The 19,061-nt window shown below is 35.0% G+C and overlaps 1 protein-coding gene across 1 annotated transcript; it reads right to left on the bottom strand.

Moving 5' to 3' along the window:
• Positions 1 to 4,809: 4,809 nt before the first annotated feature.
• Positions 4,810 to 7,115, bottom strand: LOC130818482 (uncharacterized). The gene is made up of 2 exons (XM_057684654.1): positions 6,744 to 7,115; positions 4,810 to 4,824 (listed from the first exon to the last, which is right to left on the bottom strand). Exons 1-2 carry the CDS (start codon positions 7,113 to 7,115, stop codon positions 4,810 to 4,812), a joined length of 387 nt encoding a protein of 128 aa, XP_057540637.1.
• Between the last annotated feature and the right edge of the window lie 11,946 nt (positions 7,116 to 19,061).

The raw sequence follows: 19,061 nt of genomic DNA, 5'->3' as shown, positions 1-19,061 counted from the left end.
TACATTCGGCAGGTGCCTCAACCTATTCGGCCCCTTCCTTAGATGTACTCCAAAAGGGTCCGACCCAATCTTTTTGTTAATCTGTCATAATTTACCTCTTCAAATTCAAATATAAACTGTAGCAAATTTGAAAAAGTTAATCAGATTTTACAAAAATTTCAAGTTTAAACATTTGAAATCATTTAACTTATGTACTTAACAAGAAACCATTAAAATTTCCCAATAGTCAGTTGTTTATTTTACAAAAACACTTTAGTTTTCAAATCTTTATCATGATTATCAAAAGTTATAAACCTTACCAAAACTAAAATGGAGGTAATCCCTAATTTTTAATAAAGAAGAAGAAAGAAAGGGGCAAAGGAATGATGGATACTAGATAAGCACACATGAAGAAGATAAAAGGAGGAGAGAAGGTGAGGGATAATTTGGGTAACTTGGATAAGATTAAAGATAATTTATTTAACTGTTATTAAAAAGTTCTGTAATCGAATTCCAGTGACATTGTTACAATAGATACACTTTTCAATTTATAGTGACTATAAGTTGTTAAAAATGAATTTGCGACTATAAATAATAAGTATGCTAAACTATATGACAATATTTAATAAACGAATCAATCAATATATTGCTCTATCCGTTCTTTAAATAAGTTCCCATTTGCTATTTTGAGGTGTTATATTTGTTGTTTCAATAAAAAATCTTTCTATTTGTAACACACATTTTGGAAAAAAATAATATAATCATCCTCAATTTAATATTTTAATAATGTTGATGGTCTCCATATGTTTTCAATTAACTTTATAAACATATTTTTTTATTAGTTATGGTTCCCATATTTTTATTACTAACTTTTTTTAATATATTTTAATGTTCATGGTCTCCACCTTTCTCCATCAAATTTATTAATTAATAAAATAATATCTCTACAGTTTAAAATATTTTATTTTTTGGTTATTCTGTGTGGAACTTCGTTAAGAAAGAGCGAGTATATACTCCTGTCTCATTGAATTTGCAACATTTGCTATTTTAGTCCGTCCCACTTAATTTGCATTATTTCTATTTTGGATAATAGCCCACTACTTTTTTTAATCTCATTCATACATTAACTTTCTTTTAATTTCATCTATACACTTCATTTTATATCTTCATTTACTAGCATTATCCAATTCTTTTTTAAAAAATAATCCCATTTATATTTTTCACACTTGCCGAGTCAACATTTTAACCTTTAATATCTCTCATTATATTGAATTAAAAATTATGCAATTTTGATATTAATAATCCTTGCATTGAGACGAGTCAAATAAGATCCAAATTAATTATCTTTTAACTTATATATTAAGAATAAAATAAATATTAAAAGTTATAAATAAATAGTAAATCAAAATAAATAGGACTAATAGATAAACACAATCCTTAAACATCGCCACCCTTTTCATTTTATCGCCATCCCCCTAATGAAATTATGATTTTTTCCCTGGACTTAAAATTTCTTACATATACTCTAACCTCACTAAATAACACCTTTATCACACTTAAAAAACAAAATTACAAAATAAAATTTTTGGAGCAAAAGCTAAGGAATTCAATCCGCAAACAAATAATCGAGGTAATTTTTTTTCGAATCATATTATTTTTTAAAAAAAAAGGAAAAAAAATTGAGTCGCACTCACCCAATTTTTTTTTTAAATAATATAATTATTAGTATTATTATTATTATTATTATTATATTATTATTATTATTATTATTATTATTATTATTATTATTATTATTATTATTATTATTGTTATTATTATTATTATTATTATTATTATTATTATTATTATTATTATTATTATTATTATTATTATTATTATTATTATTGTTAGTATTATTATTATTATTGTTATTATTGTTGATGTTTATTACTATTATTGTTTCTAATTGTTTTAAATATTGATATTATTATTATTTTTTTTTTTTAATTTATTATTGTGATTATTATTATTATTATTATTGCTATTATTATTATTATTAACTTTTTATTTTTCCTTTAAATATTATTTTTATTATTTTTGTTGGTGATGTTGTTGTTATTATTGTTATTGTTAGTAAGTTTTTCTTTAATGTTATTTTTACATATTGTTTTTGTTATTAGTGTTATGATTATTATTATTTTTTTTGTTATATTGTTATGATTATTATTATTGTTATTTTTATTTTTATTGTTATTATTATTATTATTGTTAATTTAGAAAATTAATTACAATAAAAAAATCAATATTTTGTTAAATTATATTTGTTGATCATATTAGTTAAATATTGTTGTTGTTAAATTATATTTGTTGGTAATGAGTAGTTTAATATGTTAATGAATTATTGCCATTTGTTCATGTAGTTAATTTAACGTAACGTTTGATTATTTTTATTTATTATTAATAGTTAATTAAATTATCAAAATTGTAGTAAATGGCTGGTAGTCAAGAGAAAGAAAAGGGTTTTTTTACACTTGTTGAGCGAATATAGTTCTAGGCCTACCCTACTCAGAGGGGACCTCATGAGAGGGGGGTAACGAGTTCTGCTAGGAGGGCTAGGTAGAAAGAGGTTGCCAGACACAGTGAGGCCCAACGGTCAAGTACGTTGCACCATATGCGCACTCGGTTTGATGACCAAGCTAGCATCTAGACTAGTTGGGGGGGTTTCTAGTGATGATGATGATGATGATGATGATGATGTTGAGTACCAAGGCGATGTTGGTCGCCCAGTGGATTGGATTGTTGTCCGCGGGGTCGACGGTAAATTCACACATGCCGCCCGTAGTTCTGCAGGCACATCTGATCATGCCGGACGTAGTCACGTTGATGATGAGCCGCCACAGGGGAGCAGGCACTCACAGTCCGCTGGAACGGACTGGTTGGTCACATCGCCCCAGCCCGGGGGGCCCACAGATACGCGCCTGATACCCAACTATGGCGGGCACATAGCTAAAGTTATTTTTGATGGCTATGAGCATATGCTTCCGGTTTTGGAGTGCCGTAGTAGAAAGAAGCCGTTGGAGGTGATCATCGGACTGCAGGATATGTCTGATGCGCTTTATGATGTTCTACTTGCCACTCCCCTCGGCCGGCTACCCTACATAATGCACCAGCAATTTAACTAAGGTTTGATATCGACCTTCGTGGAGAGGTGACAGCCGGATACGAACACCTTCCACATGCCATGGGGGAGATGACGATTATGTTGCACGACGTGCAACGCATATTGGGCATAGGTATTGAAGGTTCACTGCCGGCTGAACCTGCTGAGGGGGAGTGGAAGGGCGCTATTGCTGGTCTGTTTTGGGAGCCCATGTCCGAGCTACGACGAAAGGGGATATTCGCCAGCGGTGGCATCAACGTTGTCGAAGTTATGCAGTTGTGCCATCGGTCCCAGGCTATGGAGACCCAGTCGACAGCCTATTACATAGCTATTGTCGACTCTACATTGCTGGCGGATAAGACCAGAACCGACATGCGACCTCACCCGATACTAACCGTCAACATCGATCAGGATGAGATCGCCTGGGATTCGGTGACGCTGGCCTACATGTATCGACAATTGGGAATGGCGTCTAGGGTTGTTTGCAAGACCATTGCTGGTTGCCTGACATTGCTTCAGACATGGATTTACGAGTACTTTTCGTCCTTCTGCCCTCATCCTCGTCAAGCAGATGTGCCTAATAAGACTAGGGCGGAGATGTGGTCCACGCCCAAGCCAAGTCGTGAGATCAACAGTGTAACGATCCGGTTTAAGTGACCGGAAAATCCATATGAAAAACCAAATTCCGGTTCACTCTTTGGACTCTAGAGAAGACTTTTCTCTAGGATCGTCAACGTTTCGTCGATAAAGAAATATAGCTAAAACGGAAACAGTACCAGCGTGAAAGAAAATAAGTCAGCGGAAGCTCTTACGTACAACTCGAGAGCCTAAAGGCCTCTAGACAAACTAATTGAAATAAGTGGAAGCGAAAAGAAAACTACACTATCTCTTGTTACATAAGTACAGAGTTTCTTTAATAAAAATCCAATACAAACAGGTAAAAGCATAGACTTGATGATTACGGGTTCTAAGTCGAGACCTCACTCCATACCCCACCTGCAATCAACCTACTAGTCGTCGTATGACAACACACAGTAGGTTCCAAAGAAACAAACCAACACGTCAGAGACTTCATACAAATATCAATTAGTTTGAATACAAGCAATATGTTTATCCTAGCATGCATAGGCTCTAATACATTAATTATTAGTTAATCCCAACTTGTAACGTTGCCCGTTCTGTTCGGGTCGTTCAAGTATAAATCATTCATTATTAGATAATTCCAACTTGTAACGTTGTCCGTCCTGTTCGGGTCATTCAAGTACAAATCCAAATCTTTTTGGAGGAATACACTTGGGAGAGCTAATCCCAAGGCAACCACCGACCTAAGACGTTGCCCGTCCTGTTCGGGTCGCCAAAGGCTAAAGTATGCATACCCCCATGGTGACCGTAATGATCCAAAACTGCCATGGGAACAATAATTGTTATAATCCAAACCAATACGTTAACCCCTTTGGGTAACATAATACAACCAAACGTCAACCCTTTTGGGTGACAAACACACAAATTCTCAATTTCAAAATTAATTTCTTTCAAATTATTTGAGGTGTCTAATCCTTATATGAATTACAATGCCTCGATTAGAAATGAAACAACACTACTTGCACAACCACATAAACAGTATGGTCTAAGCATATACCTTTAAGCGCTGCAACCAAACGATATTTAACCACGATAGAAATTTCGCCCTCTTATGAATCGAGGTCCTAAATATCACACACCCACAAAACAATCACGTATTAGAACGTGTTTATACATTTAATTTACTCCATACTACTAAGACATCACTAGGATTTGATAATTTTAAATGTTTTCTCAAATTCCTAATAGTTCCAATTTGCAAACTTTAACCAGAAACTTAAATGATCGATTTGGACAGTTTAGAAAATTCAAATGAAAAATCTGACTTCGCCGTTGCGTTCGGAACGCGTCAATTACCTTGGGTACCAAATTTCATAATTTCTAACATCCAATTACTATTTTTAATTATTTTAAGCGTTTAACGAGTTTTTTAACGCATCGGTACAATAAACAACAACGGAACACGACTAACATTTCCGGGTCGGCACCATCACCGAGGCAGAAACTGTTGCTGCCCGGAATATATATATATATATATATATATATATATATATATATATATATATATATATATATATATATATATATATATATATATATATATATATATATATATATATATATATATATATATATATATATATATATATATATATATATATATATATATATATATATATATATATATATACATTTTTTTTAATTTTATTATTATTATTATTATTATTATTATTATTATTATTATTTTATATATACATTATCAAATGATTAACCTTTTAAATCCCATGACCAAAATACATCTAGCAAGGCCACATTCACAAAATTCTTCAAGAAACTTAAAATTTCATAAATTATGATAATTAAATTAAATACTTAATTATCTTGACAAATTAAAATTTTGTAGAGAATCATAAAACCAAATCACCCTTTTAAATCAAAACGCATATGTATAAACACAATCCTTCAAACAAATCAAATTTTGCTAAAGGATTTATAATCTCTTGAATAATTACACTACTTGGTTTATACCATTTAAATTTCATCTAACAAATTGAAATTTTGTTAGAGAAAAGTAAACCATAAAAATTATTTAAATATTAATAAAACTTTAATTCTTAATTCTTATAACAAATTTAAATGTCGTTAAAGAATATTGCTCAAGAAGTTCTTTTCTTAATCCTTTTAACAAATTAAAGTTTATTAAAGGATTATTCGAGAAAATTTTCATATATAAAAGAAAAATATTCAATCCTCTTATAAGTCATAGGATATCATCATACATAATATATAATTCATTTTAGAAATCCTTGTATATAAAATCTATAATTAACAACTCAATTAAACTTATCCTTTGATCAAAAGATTGGATTGAACAACAAGAATTTTTTTTTCTTTTGAATGTGCCAAAATCAAGGAGCAAATGGGAGAAAAATTTCTGAATTTTTTTTGTTTGATTGAAGTTTCGAAATGGTGAGGAAAAACAAAGGAGTTTAAGGATTAATAGACACTTAAGATAATGGTCATAATTGTGCCATAATACACAATTTTGAGAGGAGTTACAAGACTCCTCCCATGCTTCCACCAACCGGCCACCCCCCAATTTCCCCTAATTATTATTATTTTTTTAAAATTAATTAATTAATTAAGTAATTATAATGATATTGTTAAAACAGAAAAGAAACGTCACGCGATGACATCGTACGCGATAAAACTCGTTACCGTTAAAATTTAATTTACTTTATTCTTTTAATTATATATGTAAAATAGTATAACTTAATAATCTTGTTTATATTTATCTTATTATATTTTCTTTCTAACCCGATAAATTACGGGGTGTTACAGACTACCCTCCTTAAAAGAAGTTACGCCCTTGTAACTTGCATGGCAACGAAAAAAACGTAGGACACACACACTATCTTAACACGACACTTGTAAAGAGGCAAGACTATAAGTCAAAGAGGTTACGCCCTCACAAAACACTCGCGCGAAATTCCTATCGCCTTCTACCCCCCTTAGGAAGTTACGTCCTCGTAACGCTACTAACCTGAAAGAGATGAGGATACTTTGCTCGCAACGAGCCCTCCGTTTCCCATGTAGCCGCTTCATGTTCGTGATTTGACCACAAGACTTTTACCATAGATATATCCTTCCGCCGTGTACTACGGACCTTCGTGTCAAATATTCTAACCGGTTGCTCAGAGTAAGACAAAGATGTATCCAAATCTAAAGGTTCGGGATCTAAGACATGAGAGGCTGCGGCATGATATCGCTTAAGCTGCGACATGTGAAATACGTCATGTACCTTTTCCAAGGAGTTTGGAAGGGTTAACCGATATGCCACCTTACCCACACGTTCCAAAATTTCATATGGTCCTATGAATCGAGGGCTCAAATTTCCACGAGCACCAATACGCATTACTCCGCGCATGGGTGACACGTGAAGTAATACCCGTTCGCCCACAATGAACTCTTCTGGTCGTCACTTCAAATCAGCATAAGACCTTTGACGATCCTATGCCGCTTTCAAACGATCCCTTATCAACTTCACTTTTTTAGTCATCTGAAATAACAACTCAGGTCCCAAGGTCACCGCTTCGGTGAAATCATCCCAATAAACCGGACTACGACAACGACGCCCATACAAAGCCTCGAATGGAGCCATCTGTATAGATGCCTGATAACTGTTGTTGTAAGAAAATTTGACCACGTCCAAATGTTCATCCCACGACCCTTGCCATTCCATGGCAATAGCGCGCAACATATCTTTTAGTATCTGATTTGTCCGTTCCATCTGCCCATCCGTCTGCGGATGGAAAGACGTACTATAAAGCAACGTAGTGCCCATTTCCTGTTGCAAGGTTTGCCAAAATTGTGACAAATACCGTGTATCTCTGTCGGATACAATAGTACGGGGCACACCGTGAAATCGCACGACATACTTAATATAAGCTCGAGCTAATTGTTCCATCTCCCAATGACAGTTCATAGGTATGAAACGTGCTGATTTAGTCAAACGATCCACTATGACCCATAACGCATCATTTCCTGCCTTTGTCCGGGGTAAACCCACAACAAAATCCATAGAGATATCATCCCACTTCCATATTGGTATCTCCGAAGGTTGCAGTAAACCTCCTGGTCTTTAATGCTCACTTTTAACCTTTTGACAAGTCAAACAGCGTGAGACATAATCCGCAATATCCTTCTTCATCCCAGACCAGCAAAACATTAGCTTAAGGTCTTGATACATTTTGTCACCGCCCGGATGGACTGAAAATTTCGTACAATGGGCCTCATCCAAGATACGTTCCTTCAAAGATTCTTCCCCTGTCGGCAAACACCAGCGACCATTGAACCTCAAGCTCCCATCTTCATGAACAAAGAATCCCTTCACTTTTCCTTCCCGAGCTTGTTCTTTCAACTTCAACAGTTTCGGGTCTTTATCCTGGGAATTCAAAATTTCTTCAAAGAACGAAGGTCGAATAGAAAAAGCATTCAGGCACCCCTGTAATTCACCCTTACGCACCACCTCCAAGTTCAACCTCGCAAAATCCCGATGCAACTCTTCAACTCCATCCAAGGCAGACAACGAGTGATTGGGCTTCCTACTCAACGCATCGGCTACTAAGTTCGCCCGTCCTTCATGATATATGAACTCCAAATCATAATCTGTCATCAACTCTAACCACCGACGTTGTCGCATGTTTAAGTCAGGCTGAGTATAGAGATGCTTCAGATTCTGATGATCAGTGTAGATCCTACATTCAACGCCATACAAGTAATGCCTCCATATTTTGAGAGCAAACACTATAGAAGCTAACTCCAGATCATGGGTAGGATAATTAACTTCATGTACTTTTAGTTGTCGTGATGCGTAAGCAATCACCTTACGGTCCTACTTCAGTACACAACCCAATCCTTTCTTCGATGCGTCATTGTAAACAGTATAATCCAGCTTTTGGTCAGGTAGAGTAAGAACAGGGGCCATAGTTAACCTTTCCTTCAAAGTCACGAAGGCCTATTCACAATCGTCAGTCCACTCGAACTTCTTCTCTTTCTTCATCAACGAAGTCATAGGCCAGGCAATACGCGAGAAATCCTTGACAAAACGACGGTAATACCCAGCCAAGCCCAAGAAACTTCGTACTTCGGTGACATTCTTTGGTGACGACCAACTTCGTAATTAATTAATTAAGTATTATAATGATATTATTAAAACAGAAAAGAGACGTCACGCGATGACATCGTACGCGATAAAACTCGTTACCGTTAAAATTTAATTTACTTTATTCTTTTAATTATATATGTAAAATAGTATAACTTAATAATCTTATTTATTTTTATCTTATTATATTTTCTTTTTAACCCGATAAATTACGGGGTGTTACAAACAGGCTGAGGGACTGCAGGAGTATATTGGACTCCATGACGAAAACTCAAGTATTGTACATCACATCACACTTTGTTATTCATGTTAATTTAATTTGTGTTTATTTTTGTATGTTAATTTTGCTTGTATGCAAGTGGAATGGACTCCGTACATGACTTCTCCAAGGGCATTGCTAAATGAGCACCCACGCACCACCTAAATCGGGGGTATCACTTGCTTTGATTTTGTCGAGGTGTATTTGCCGGAGAGGATAGTGCGACACGTCGGCTTTCTGCAGGCTATTCCCCCTCCTATCAGACCAACCCAGGCTGTACGACCGGCACACAGTAACTATTCCGTGACCTTTGCTTCTCCGCCTATTTACACGGAGGCATGGAGTAGGTTCCCTTATTGTGGGCGCTTTGGTGATCAAGCACTTCGTCAGGCATCTGTTCCATCAGAGACTGATCCTAGTTACGTTAACTGGTTCAGAGTGTCCTCTCACCCATACGTCCTCCCTGGCGTAGGACCGAGTGCCGGTTTCGGTCCAGCTGAAAGCAGAGTGGAATACGTTAGTTTCTTTAATTTATTTGTTTTCTATTATGTGTTTGTGTTATTTAGATGATGTTTAATATCTTATTCACACCCTTTTTCTTTCTTTTTTTTTTACAGTTTCTAAATGAATGGCCGAGTCGAGTCGCTCCATTAGTGAGACTGCCTCCTGTTGCGGAAATGAACCCCCGGGAAATACATGCTTTAGATGTATAAGTTTCTGATATTAGAGATTTATTTGCTGAATGGCAAGCTTTTAAGGGGCATGGCACTTCATAGACTGTTGGTTTTTGTAATTGAAAACTAATTTACATCAATGCTCATATTTATTTACATCAATGTTGTTTACATTATAGTTAAATTAATTTACATCAATGCTTTGATTAATTTACATCAATTCTATACATATTGAATTCCATCCACGTATTGAATCCCATCTATATGTGTACTTAAACTAAATAATGATGTACACAATGTGTTACACTATGGACTATCTAAATTTACAACATCTTCAGCGGTGTTATTACATTGTGGTGGTCGTTGCCCGTATAGTCTATTCTGAAGCAAAATCCTGCTACTAAAATGTGTTTCTATATGTCTGGAAAAATTGTCAACTGCTTCTCTCCATGATTGCTGAACTGGCTGCAATGGAGATGAATCGTCGTTCATTAATAGTTGAACAAACTGATTTCTATTCACCCAACATATATGTATAACTTTATTTACACTATGCACACCCGCTGCTTTCCTTAACAGAAGAACCAAACAGTTGTACATCGGATTACCGTCAGCAGAACCATAATAAGCAATGCCAATGTTAAGAAATGTTGCTGCAGAGTACAATGTCGTCGGTACTTCCATCAAGTGAATATAAGGAGCAGGTCCATTGTTGTGTGAACCAATTCTGAATATAGCATTTGTCTAACGCCTGCTCTGATAGATACACACGTAGGTAGTGCTCTCTGTTCATTTGCATTTCCATGCACATTGCACGTCTTAAAAGAGGCCATGCCTCCTCGCCTCCTAACTCTGTGACGACAATAGCTCTAAAACCACAGTTACCATCATCTATAACATCAATCCAGTCAAACAAGTAAGAAGGGAGAATGTGCGGGATGTGATTGGGCCATGGAAACAGTGAAAAATCACGACCTACTGGATCATCTGCAATTATTGAAAATAAAGTTAGTAAGATTAAGCTGTAAAAAACTAATTTAAATAACGGCAAGGAAAGTCATGTATCGGATAAGTTGAAACTAAACTTAATTCCAACTGAGGATTGTGTTTCCCGACCACAGATATACCACTAGATCTCACGCGGGATGAAGATCTAGACCCTCGACCATGAGAAGATGATCTATTATATTCTAATGCGCTTTTATTTCTTCTAAGGGTTTTGCTTCTGGTTAGTCTTCCCTTTCTAGGTGGACTTGCGTAAGGCTCAGGTATATCAGCTCCATCAGGGTGTAATTCATGTTCAAGTACACCTGAGACAAGTGTTGTACAACAGCCGAATCAGCTTTTAAGACTTCATCGACCAACGATTGAAAGTACTCTTTGTCATCGGGGTTTGCGTGCCGTAATCCTTCGTTGGTGTGATCTTGTAACGGCCCGGTTTAAGTGACCCGATAATCCATATGAAAATACAAATTCCGGTTCACTCCTTGGGTGCTCGTTGGTGTGATCTGTGTACGTCAAAGTACTCCAGAATGGATGAATGTCATCGAAATACAAAGCACCTTGTGAACCGATCAACAGATATAAATAACAAGCACACGACAATCCATGGGTGCGTTGAAGTACACAACCGCATTTGTTAAGTACATAATCACCCAAATCTAACATACGGTTATGCTCAAGCCGCAACTGCTCAAAGGCAAAAATAGATACATGTTGATATAAAGGTCTAAAGAAATGATGTCACAACGACCTTGAAACAGAATTCATGGCTTGTTGGTTTGTTATCTGTGCGTGTGCCCTTTTAAACAGGGTATCAAATGAGCTATTACCGCTACCAAGATAATACTTGAAAGACAAGTGTTGGCTTTCAACGCTGCTGGTAGTCTGGTTACCCATGTGTAAACAGTCATTCGTCCATGCACGCACAAATTTCTCTTTAAGTGGAATCCATGTTCCAACCAAGTATCGAACGACCTTTCTGTTCCTAACCGACCAGGTAGTCACAATCGATTGCCATCTCTCTTCAAATTCGTCGAGTGTAGAACTTTCAACCAAGGAGTTCCATCTACTTTTCCTGAATACTTGCCTTTGTTGATTTCTTTTCCCGCCACACAACTTGGCCATCATGTTCTCAACGTCGTTGGCAATATGCTACATGCATAACAAATGCCGCACATCTATATTAAACACAACATTGAACGTAATTAAGACATATTTAATAAAGAGAACGACAATAATCAATCAACAAAACCTTTTTACTTAGGAAGACGTCACGAATACCTGTAGGTAAACCCTCATCTCGATCAGTGACAATGACGCTAGGAGTCTGAGTTGTGCCAAAAATATCTCTCATCCCTGTAACACCCACGAATATGACACAGCCGCCTCATCTCGCATCAAATAGAACACAACCAAGAAGTTGTGATTGGTTGGCGTCATTACAATTACTTCACATAGTGGCCACTTTTGTTTGTTTGTTTCACATGTTGTATCTAGCAACACAACATACGACTATGTACGTATCATTTGGATTGAGGTAATGCAATTAATAATCTGCTCAAATCCCCTTCACTATCCAAGTCTGTCCAAACCACGTAATTATGCGTTGTGGCCATATAAAGACAGTGTTGAAGGAGAGTCCTACCATCCATCTCTTCTCTTCTAGTTGACTGTCTAACATTGTATATTTGATTCGTACTAGTAAAAAACCAGGAAAATTTTCTCTAATTGAAGTATGATAAAGGCAGGTTGCATGCCGGTTGCACTAAGCTGTCATATGTGCTGCCAAATATCTACATTCAACCTATTTGCCCTTACATAACCATCTCTGTACACTAAAAATCGGTGGTTATGTCTACCTTTTTCCCCAAGACACACCCTCACCGTCCAAGGTCTTTCTCCTGGTTTACGACTACTTGCTACAATCATAAATTTACACTGACATGTATTACTTTTAGAACCAGGTCGGACAGCATTATCTAGGTTATGCAAATCACTCATAATATTACCATAGCGGTGACATCTTAAATACAAACTAACTATAGAACGTCCTTCTTTTTGTTTATAAGAAGCACGTGTAAATTGCAAACCAATTGTTATTGCTATCTCATCAGCCCAACTATGTAATTCATCTACGGAATCAGATTTCCTATCCGTAACAAATCTACCAGAGTAATCTACATTGTCTCCTAAGTTTTCAAAGTCCTGCAAATTTAAAATATGAAATAAACCATACATTAGGTTATTAAAAAATTATACATACAAATGTTAATAATAAAAATATTCAATATTAAATAAAAATTATAATTTACTTTAATAGTTAATATTAAAATAATAATAATAATAATACAAATAAATATTAAATAAAAAATTTAATTTACTACAATAATTAATATTAAAATAATAACAATACAAAACATAAAATAAAATAATTATAATAATAATAAAAAAAATTAATATTAAATGGTAAGAAAATAATAATAATATATAATTATGAATTATTTAAATTAATATAAAGGAAATAATAATAATAATATTAATAATATAAATTATAAATTATTTACATTAATAATAATAATTATAATAATAACAATACTAATAATAATAGTAATAATAATAATAATAATAATAATAATAATAATAATAATAATAATAATAATAACGATAAAAATAATAATAATAATAATAATAATAATAATAATAATAATAATAATAATAAAAATAATAATAATAAGAAGAAGAAGAAGAAGAAGAAGAAGAAGAAGAAGAAGAAGAAGAAGAAAATAATAATAAATTACAATATAATAATAATATAAATAATTTAGTACAAGGTATATTAAATAATAATAATATAAATTACTAAATAAATAAAAAATTATTTATATAATTTACATAATAATAATGTAAATTAAAAAAAAATAAAGAGCCGCACAAAACGTGCGACTGGACCACAGAGGAGTCGCATAAAACTTGCGATTGGACTGCGGAGGAGTCGCACAAACCGTTTTGTGCGACTCCTCCTTTTTTTTATTTTATAAAAACACCCATTCAGATCGATTTAAGTACGTATTCGATCCGATTCATAGTCGCTTTCATTAGCCATAGTAAGTTGATTCCAGCTATCAGCTTGTTTAAAATCAAAGAATGTTTTTAGAGAGATTTTAGAGAGATAGAACCGCGTTTGAATTCATATATCATGCAAGGGCGCTACAGAAAATTCAATATATATAGGGTCGCGATAAAAATGTTCGAGATTACGTTTAAACTTTAAATTTAATTTTTAAGGTGATTATAGTGTTATTAAGTGAGATTTACATTTGTTAAGCAAATTTTAAATCTAGAGGCAAAATCGTAATTTCATTAAAAATAGCAATAAAATGAAAATAGTGGCGATGAATAATAATACCCTAGAAAAATAGGATGAAATATAACTTTGTCTCTGTATCAAATCAAATAGGAAATTGGGACCGTTAAGAGTTACACGACACGAAAAAAAAGGTGTTATCATTCTTCGCCACCCTTTTTATTTTATCGCCACCCCTCTCTATAATGAAATTACGAGTTTGCTCTTAGAGTTTTAAAAATTACAAAAATGCCATTGTACTTAACAGATGTTTAATAAATGTAAATCGCACTTAAGAGCACTATTATCACTTAATAACAATATTATCAAAACTTTATATATATATTGAATTTTCAAAGACGTTATTGTAGTGTATACGAATTCAAATACGGTACTATCTCTCTAAAACTCTCTAAACACACTACGTTAAGTTGAATAAGCTAGAACTCTGCATCGAACGACAATGGCATATGAAAACGAGCATGATAACGATTTGGTAAGTAATTAATCGATTCGAAATTTTAAAAAAATAAAAAATTTTTGAACCAGTCGCACAAATGTGCGACTGGCCCTAGGCTGAGTCGCACTTTTTGAGCGACTGGTTCAAACTATTTTTTTTTAATTTCTAACTATTAAATTTATTTTGTGTAATTAATATATTTTTGAAGTAGTTATTTAATAAATGTTGAGATAAATTCATTTATTTTAATATATTATATTATGATAATGTTATTTAATTAGTGTAATGTTTTGTTTAAAATTTATTAAAAAAAAAAATTAATAGTACCAGTCGCACAAAAAGTGCGACTGCACCTAGGCTGAGTCGCACTTTTTGTGCGACTGATATTATATTTTATTTATTTATTTATTTTTTAATTTCGAATTATTAAATTTATTTCGTGTAATTAATATATTTTTTAAGTAGTTAATTAATAAACGCTGTGACAAATTAATTTATTTTAATTTATTATATTATGATAATATTATTTTAATAATTAGTGTAATATTGTGTTTAAAATTTAAAAAAAAAATAAAATTAATAGTACCAGTCGCACAAAAAGTGCGACTGCACCTAGGCTGAGTCGCACTTTTTGTGCGACTGGTATAATATTTTATTTTTTTTTCATTTTGAATTATTATTTCTTTTAATTAAATTATTTTTTAAGTTATTTTTATTTCATAAATGTTTAATATATTGTTTTATTTTTATGTATTATTATATTATGATAATGTTATTATAAAAATTAAATTTAAATTGGAGGGATTAATATATTTAAATGTTTAACTATTTTTTCAAAAATTATTTCTTCTTAATTTGAAGTTACTATTATTTATTAAATGTTAAAGTAAATGATTTTATTTACTCATATAATTTAATATATTATTATATTACGATAACGTTATTATAATAACACCCTTATTATTTGCAGGACTTTGAAAACTTAGGGAATAATGAAGATTATTCCGATAGATTTGTTACCGATAGAGAATTTGATTATGTAGATGATTCACATGCTTGGGCTGATGAGATAGCACTAACAATTGGTTTTCAATTTACACGTGCTTCATATAAACAAAAGGAATGACGTTCTAGAGTGAGTTTGTACTTAAGATGTCACCGCTACAGTAATGTAAGGGGTGATTTGCATAACTTAGACAATGCTGCCCGGCCTGGTTCCAAAAGTAGCGCTTGTGTTTGTAAATTTATGATTATAGGAAGTAGTCGTAAACTACGGGAAAGACCTTGGCTGGAACATGGATTCCTCGCAAGGAGAAATTTGTGCGTGCGTGGACGAATGATTGTTTGCACTTGGGTAACCAGACTACTAGTAGAGTTGAAAGCCAACATTCTTCCTTCAAGTACTACTTGGGTAGCAGTAATAACTCATTTGATACTTTATTTAAAAGGGCACACACGCAAATAACAAATCAGCAGTCAAGGATAAGGCAAGCTCTGCAGGAATCTAGGAATTCCATTTCAACGACGTCGTGACTTAATTTTCTCAGACCGTTGTATCGTCATGTTTCCATATTTGCTTTGGAACAATTGATGATTGGGCACAACTGGATGTTAAACTTGGGTAATTGTCTTTTTGAAAAATGTGGTTGTGTCATTCAAAAAACCCACGGATTATGTTCAGCTTTTAATGAACGATGATTCATCTCCACTGCCCCAGTCCAGTAAAATTGGAGAGCAGCAGCTAACAATTCATGTAAAGACTTAGAGATACAGTATCGCAATAGGATATTACTTTGGAATAAACTGTTCGGCATACAACAACAACAAAATAACACCGCCGAAGACGCGGTCAATTTAGGTACTCCTTAGTGTTTATTGTACTGATTGTACTTGTTGTTATCATTTTATTAATTGTATTCATTGTAGTAATTATATTCATATTATTCATTCTATAATTAAGTTAGACAATAAATATGTTAATGAATCTTACGCAACACTAATAACAATTTTTCATCAATAAAGTTAAAAAAAAAAATTGTTCATTAATACAAATTCCATAAATGTCTATTAAGGGCTATGCCCTCTAAATGTCTGCCACTCCTCAAACAACTCTCTAAGTTCATCCATATACATATTAGCAGCATGTATGTCTTTCCCGAGGCGTCATTTGCACAATGGATGGCATCCTCAGCAGTGGGGCGAGTCTACATGGAAATTCAGCTGCAAACTATAAAAACAAAAAAATAACATTGTCACAAAATTTCGGTAATGACACATAAAAATGTAATTAATCAACATCAACACTAACATATTCAACTCTGTTGTCCGCAACACCGAACGCAACAGCAGGTCCTTCATCTGGGATGAGAAACGCGTGGGAAGACACCCTAAACCAGTCAATGTACTCAGGGGCAGCCTCTGATGGAACCGATGCCTGACGCAGTGTCTGCTCAACTACGCGGGCACAATAGGGGAACCTACTCCACATCTCCGTGTACATGGACGATTGAGCGAATGTAACTGAGTAGGAGCCCTGTGCCGGTCGCACAGCTTGGGTAGGTCTCAGCGGAGGGGGGGGGGGGGAATGGCCTGTGCAAACCCGAGCTGTCTGACTATCCTCTCAGGCAAGTATACCTCCACGATATCAAAACAGGTGATACCACCTATAAAGGCGGTGCATGGGTGCTCGTTCAATAAATGCCTACCGTAACTCATGTACGGCGTCCACTCCACCTGCTTACAAAGAAAATAAACATAAACAACATCATATAAAATTAAAATATTTAGTATAACGCTGTAAGAGGTCATGTACAAAACCTGTGTCTTTGTCATGGCGTCTAGTATGCTCCTGCAGTCTCTCAATCTGCTCAGCTCACGGATTGGCTTCTGCAGCGACCACATCTCTGCCCTAGTCTTGTTTGGCATATCAGCTTGACGCGGATGGGGGCGGAAGGCTGGGAAGTACTAGTATATCCATGTCTGCAACAGTGTCAGACAACCAGCAATAGTCTTGCACCCAGTCCTTGTCGCCATACCTAGTTGGCGATACATGTGAGCAAGCGTCAATGCACCCCAAGCAATGTCATGCTGATCAGCAGTGACAACAACAGGGTGAGGCCGCATCCTAACTCTAGTCTTATCCACGAGCAGCGTGGAACCCACTATAGCCATGTAGTATGCAGTAGCCTGAGTCTCCATGGACTGAGAACGGTGGCATAGCTGCAACAGTGCACCAATGTTAATGCTGCCGCTGGTGAAGTGCCCCCTCGCACTCAGCTCTGACAATGGCTCCCCAAATAGACCGCCCAGGCCAAACTGCCACTCACAATCAGACGGTTCAACGGGGAGTGAACCGTCAATGCCAATTCTTAAGATGCGTTGCACGTCGTGTAACATTATGGTCATCTCTCCCCAAGGCATGTGGAAGGTGTTGGTATCAGACTGCCACCTTTCCACAAATGCCATAATGAAAGCGCTGTCAATGTGCTGGTGCATTATATACGACAGACGACCAAGAGGAGTGGCAGGTAACACCCCGTACAGTTCATCAGACATGTCCTGAAGTCTGATGATTGCATCCAACGTCCTCTTCCTAGGACGACATTCCAAAATTGGAGGGGTGCGCTCCGATCCCTCAAATATAACCTTTGCTACGTGCCCACCGTAGCTCGGTATTAAACTGGTGTCAACAGGGCCCCCGGGCTGGGGTGATGAGATCAACCAGTCCATGTACGCGGACTGTGAGCGGCTCCTCCCCCGTGGAGCCGCATCCTCAACCTGGCTGGCTCCTGCGTGATCAGAAGTGCCAGCTGCGCTATGCCCTCTAATCCTAAACTGACCGACATGACCTCTGACGATCGTCCAATCAACAGGAAGACCGACAGATTCATTATGACCTACAGACTCTTCCCCACTAACAGAATCGTCGTAATCAGTATCATCGTAACCTGATCCAACCGTATGACTGTGCAGGCTACTTTGGCGCTTAAAGCGACTATGCACATGGTCTAGGGTTGTTGAACGTTGGGCCTGACTATGTTTGGCCGGCTGTTCTTGCCTTGATTGTCTTGCAGAACCCGTAACCCCCCCTCTCATGAGGATCCCCTCTCAGTGAAGTTGGTCTAGAGCTATTCCCGCTCAATAACCCTCTAAAAACCCTTTACCTTTTCCTTGATTTCCAGCCATTTACTACAATTTTCATAATTTTATTAATATTAATAAAAAATTAAATTAAATTATATTCATTTTAATTACACTATCAATGTTAATTTAATAAACATTTAAGTTAATTTACTACAAACACTTACAATCATATAAATTATTAACAACCAAAATAATTCACAATTACAAACACATCAACAATTATTATATTCATAAATATTTAAACAACTGAAATTTAATAAATTGATTAAACAAAAAAATATAAATTCATTCGAAGTTAAAAAATAAAAAAAATAAA

This window comes from Amaranthus tricolor, chromosome 7, assembly GCF_026212465.1.
Source record: "Amaranthus tricolor cultivar Red isolate AtriRed21 chromosome 7, ASM2621246v1, whole genome shotgun sequence".
Lineage (NCBI taxonomy): Eukaryota > Viridiplantae > Streptophyta > Magnoliopsida > Caryophyllales > Amaranthaceae > Amaranthus > Amaranthus tricolor.
This window is presented reverse-complemented; position numbering and strand designations above follow the sequence as displayed.

What these genes read in the sequence shown, in the direction of transcription:
- LOC130818482 (XM_057684654.1), bottom strand. Translation starts at nt 7,115, where the DNA reads ATGCGTATTGGTGCTCGTGGAAATTTGAGCCCTCGATTCATAGGACCA.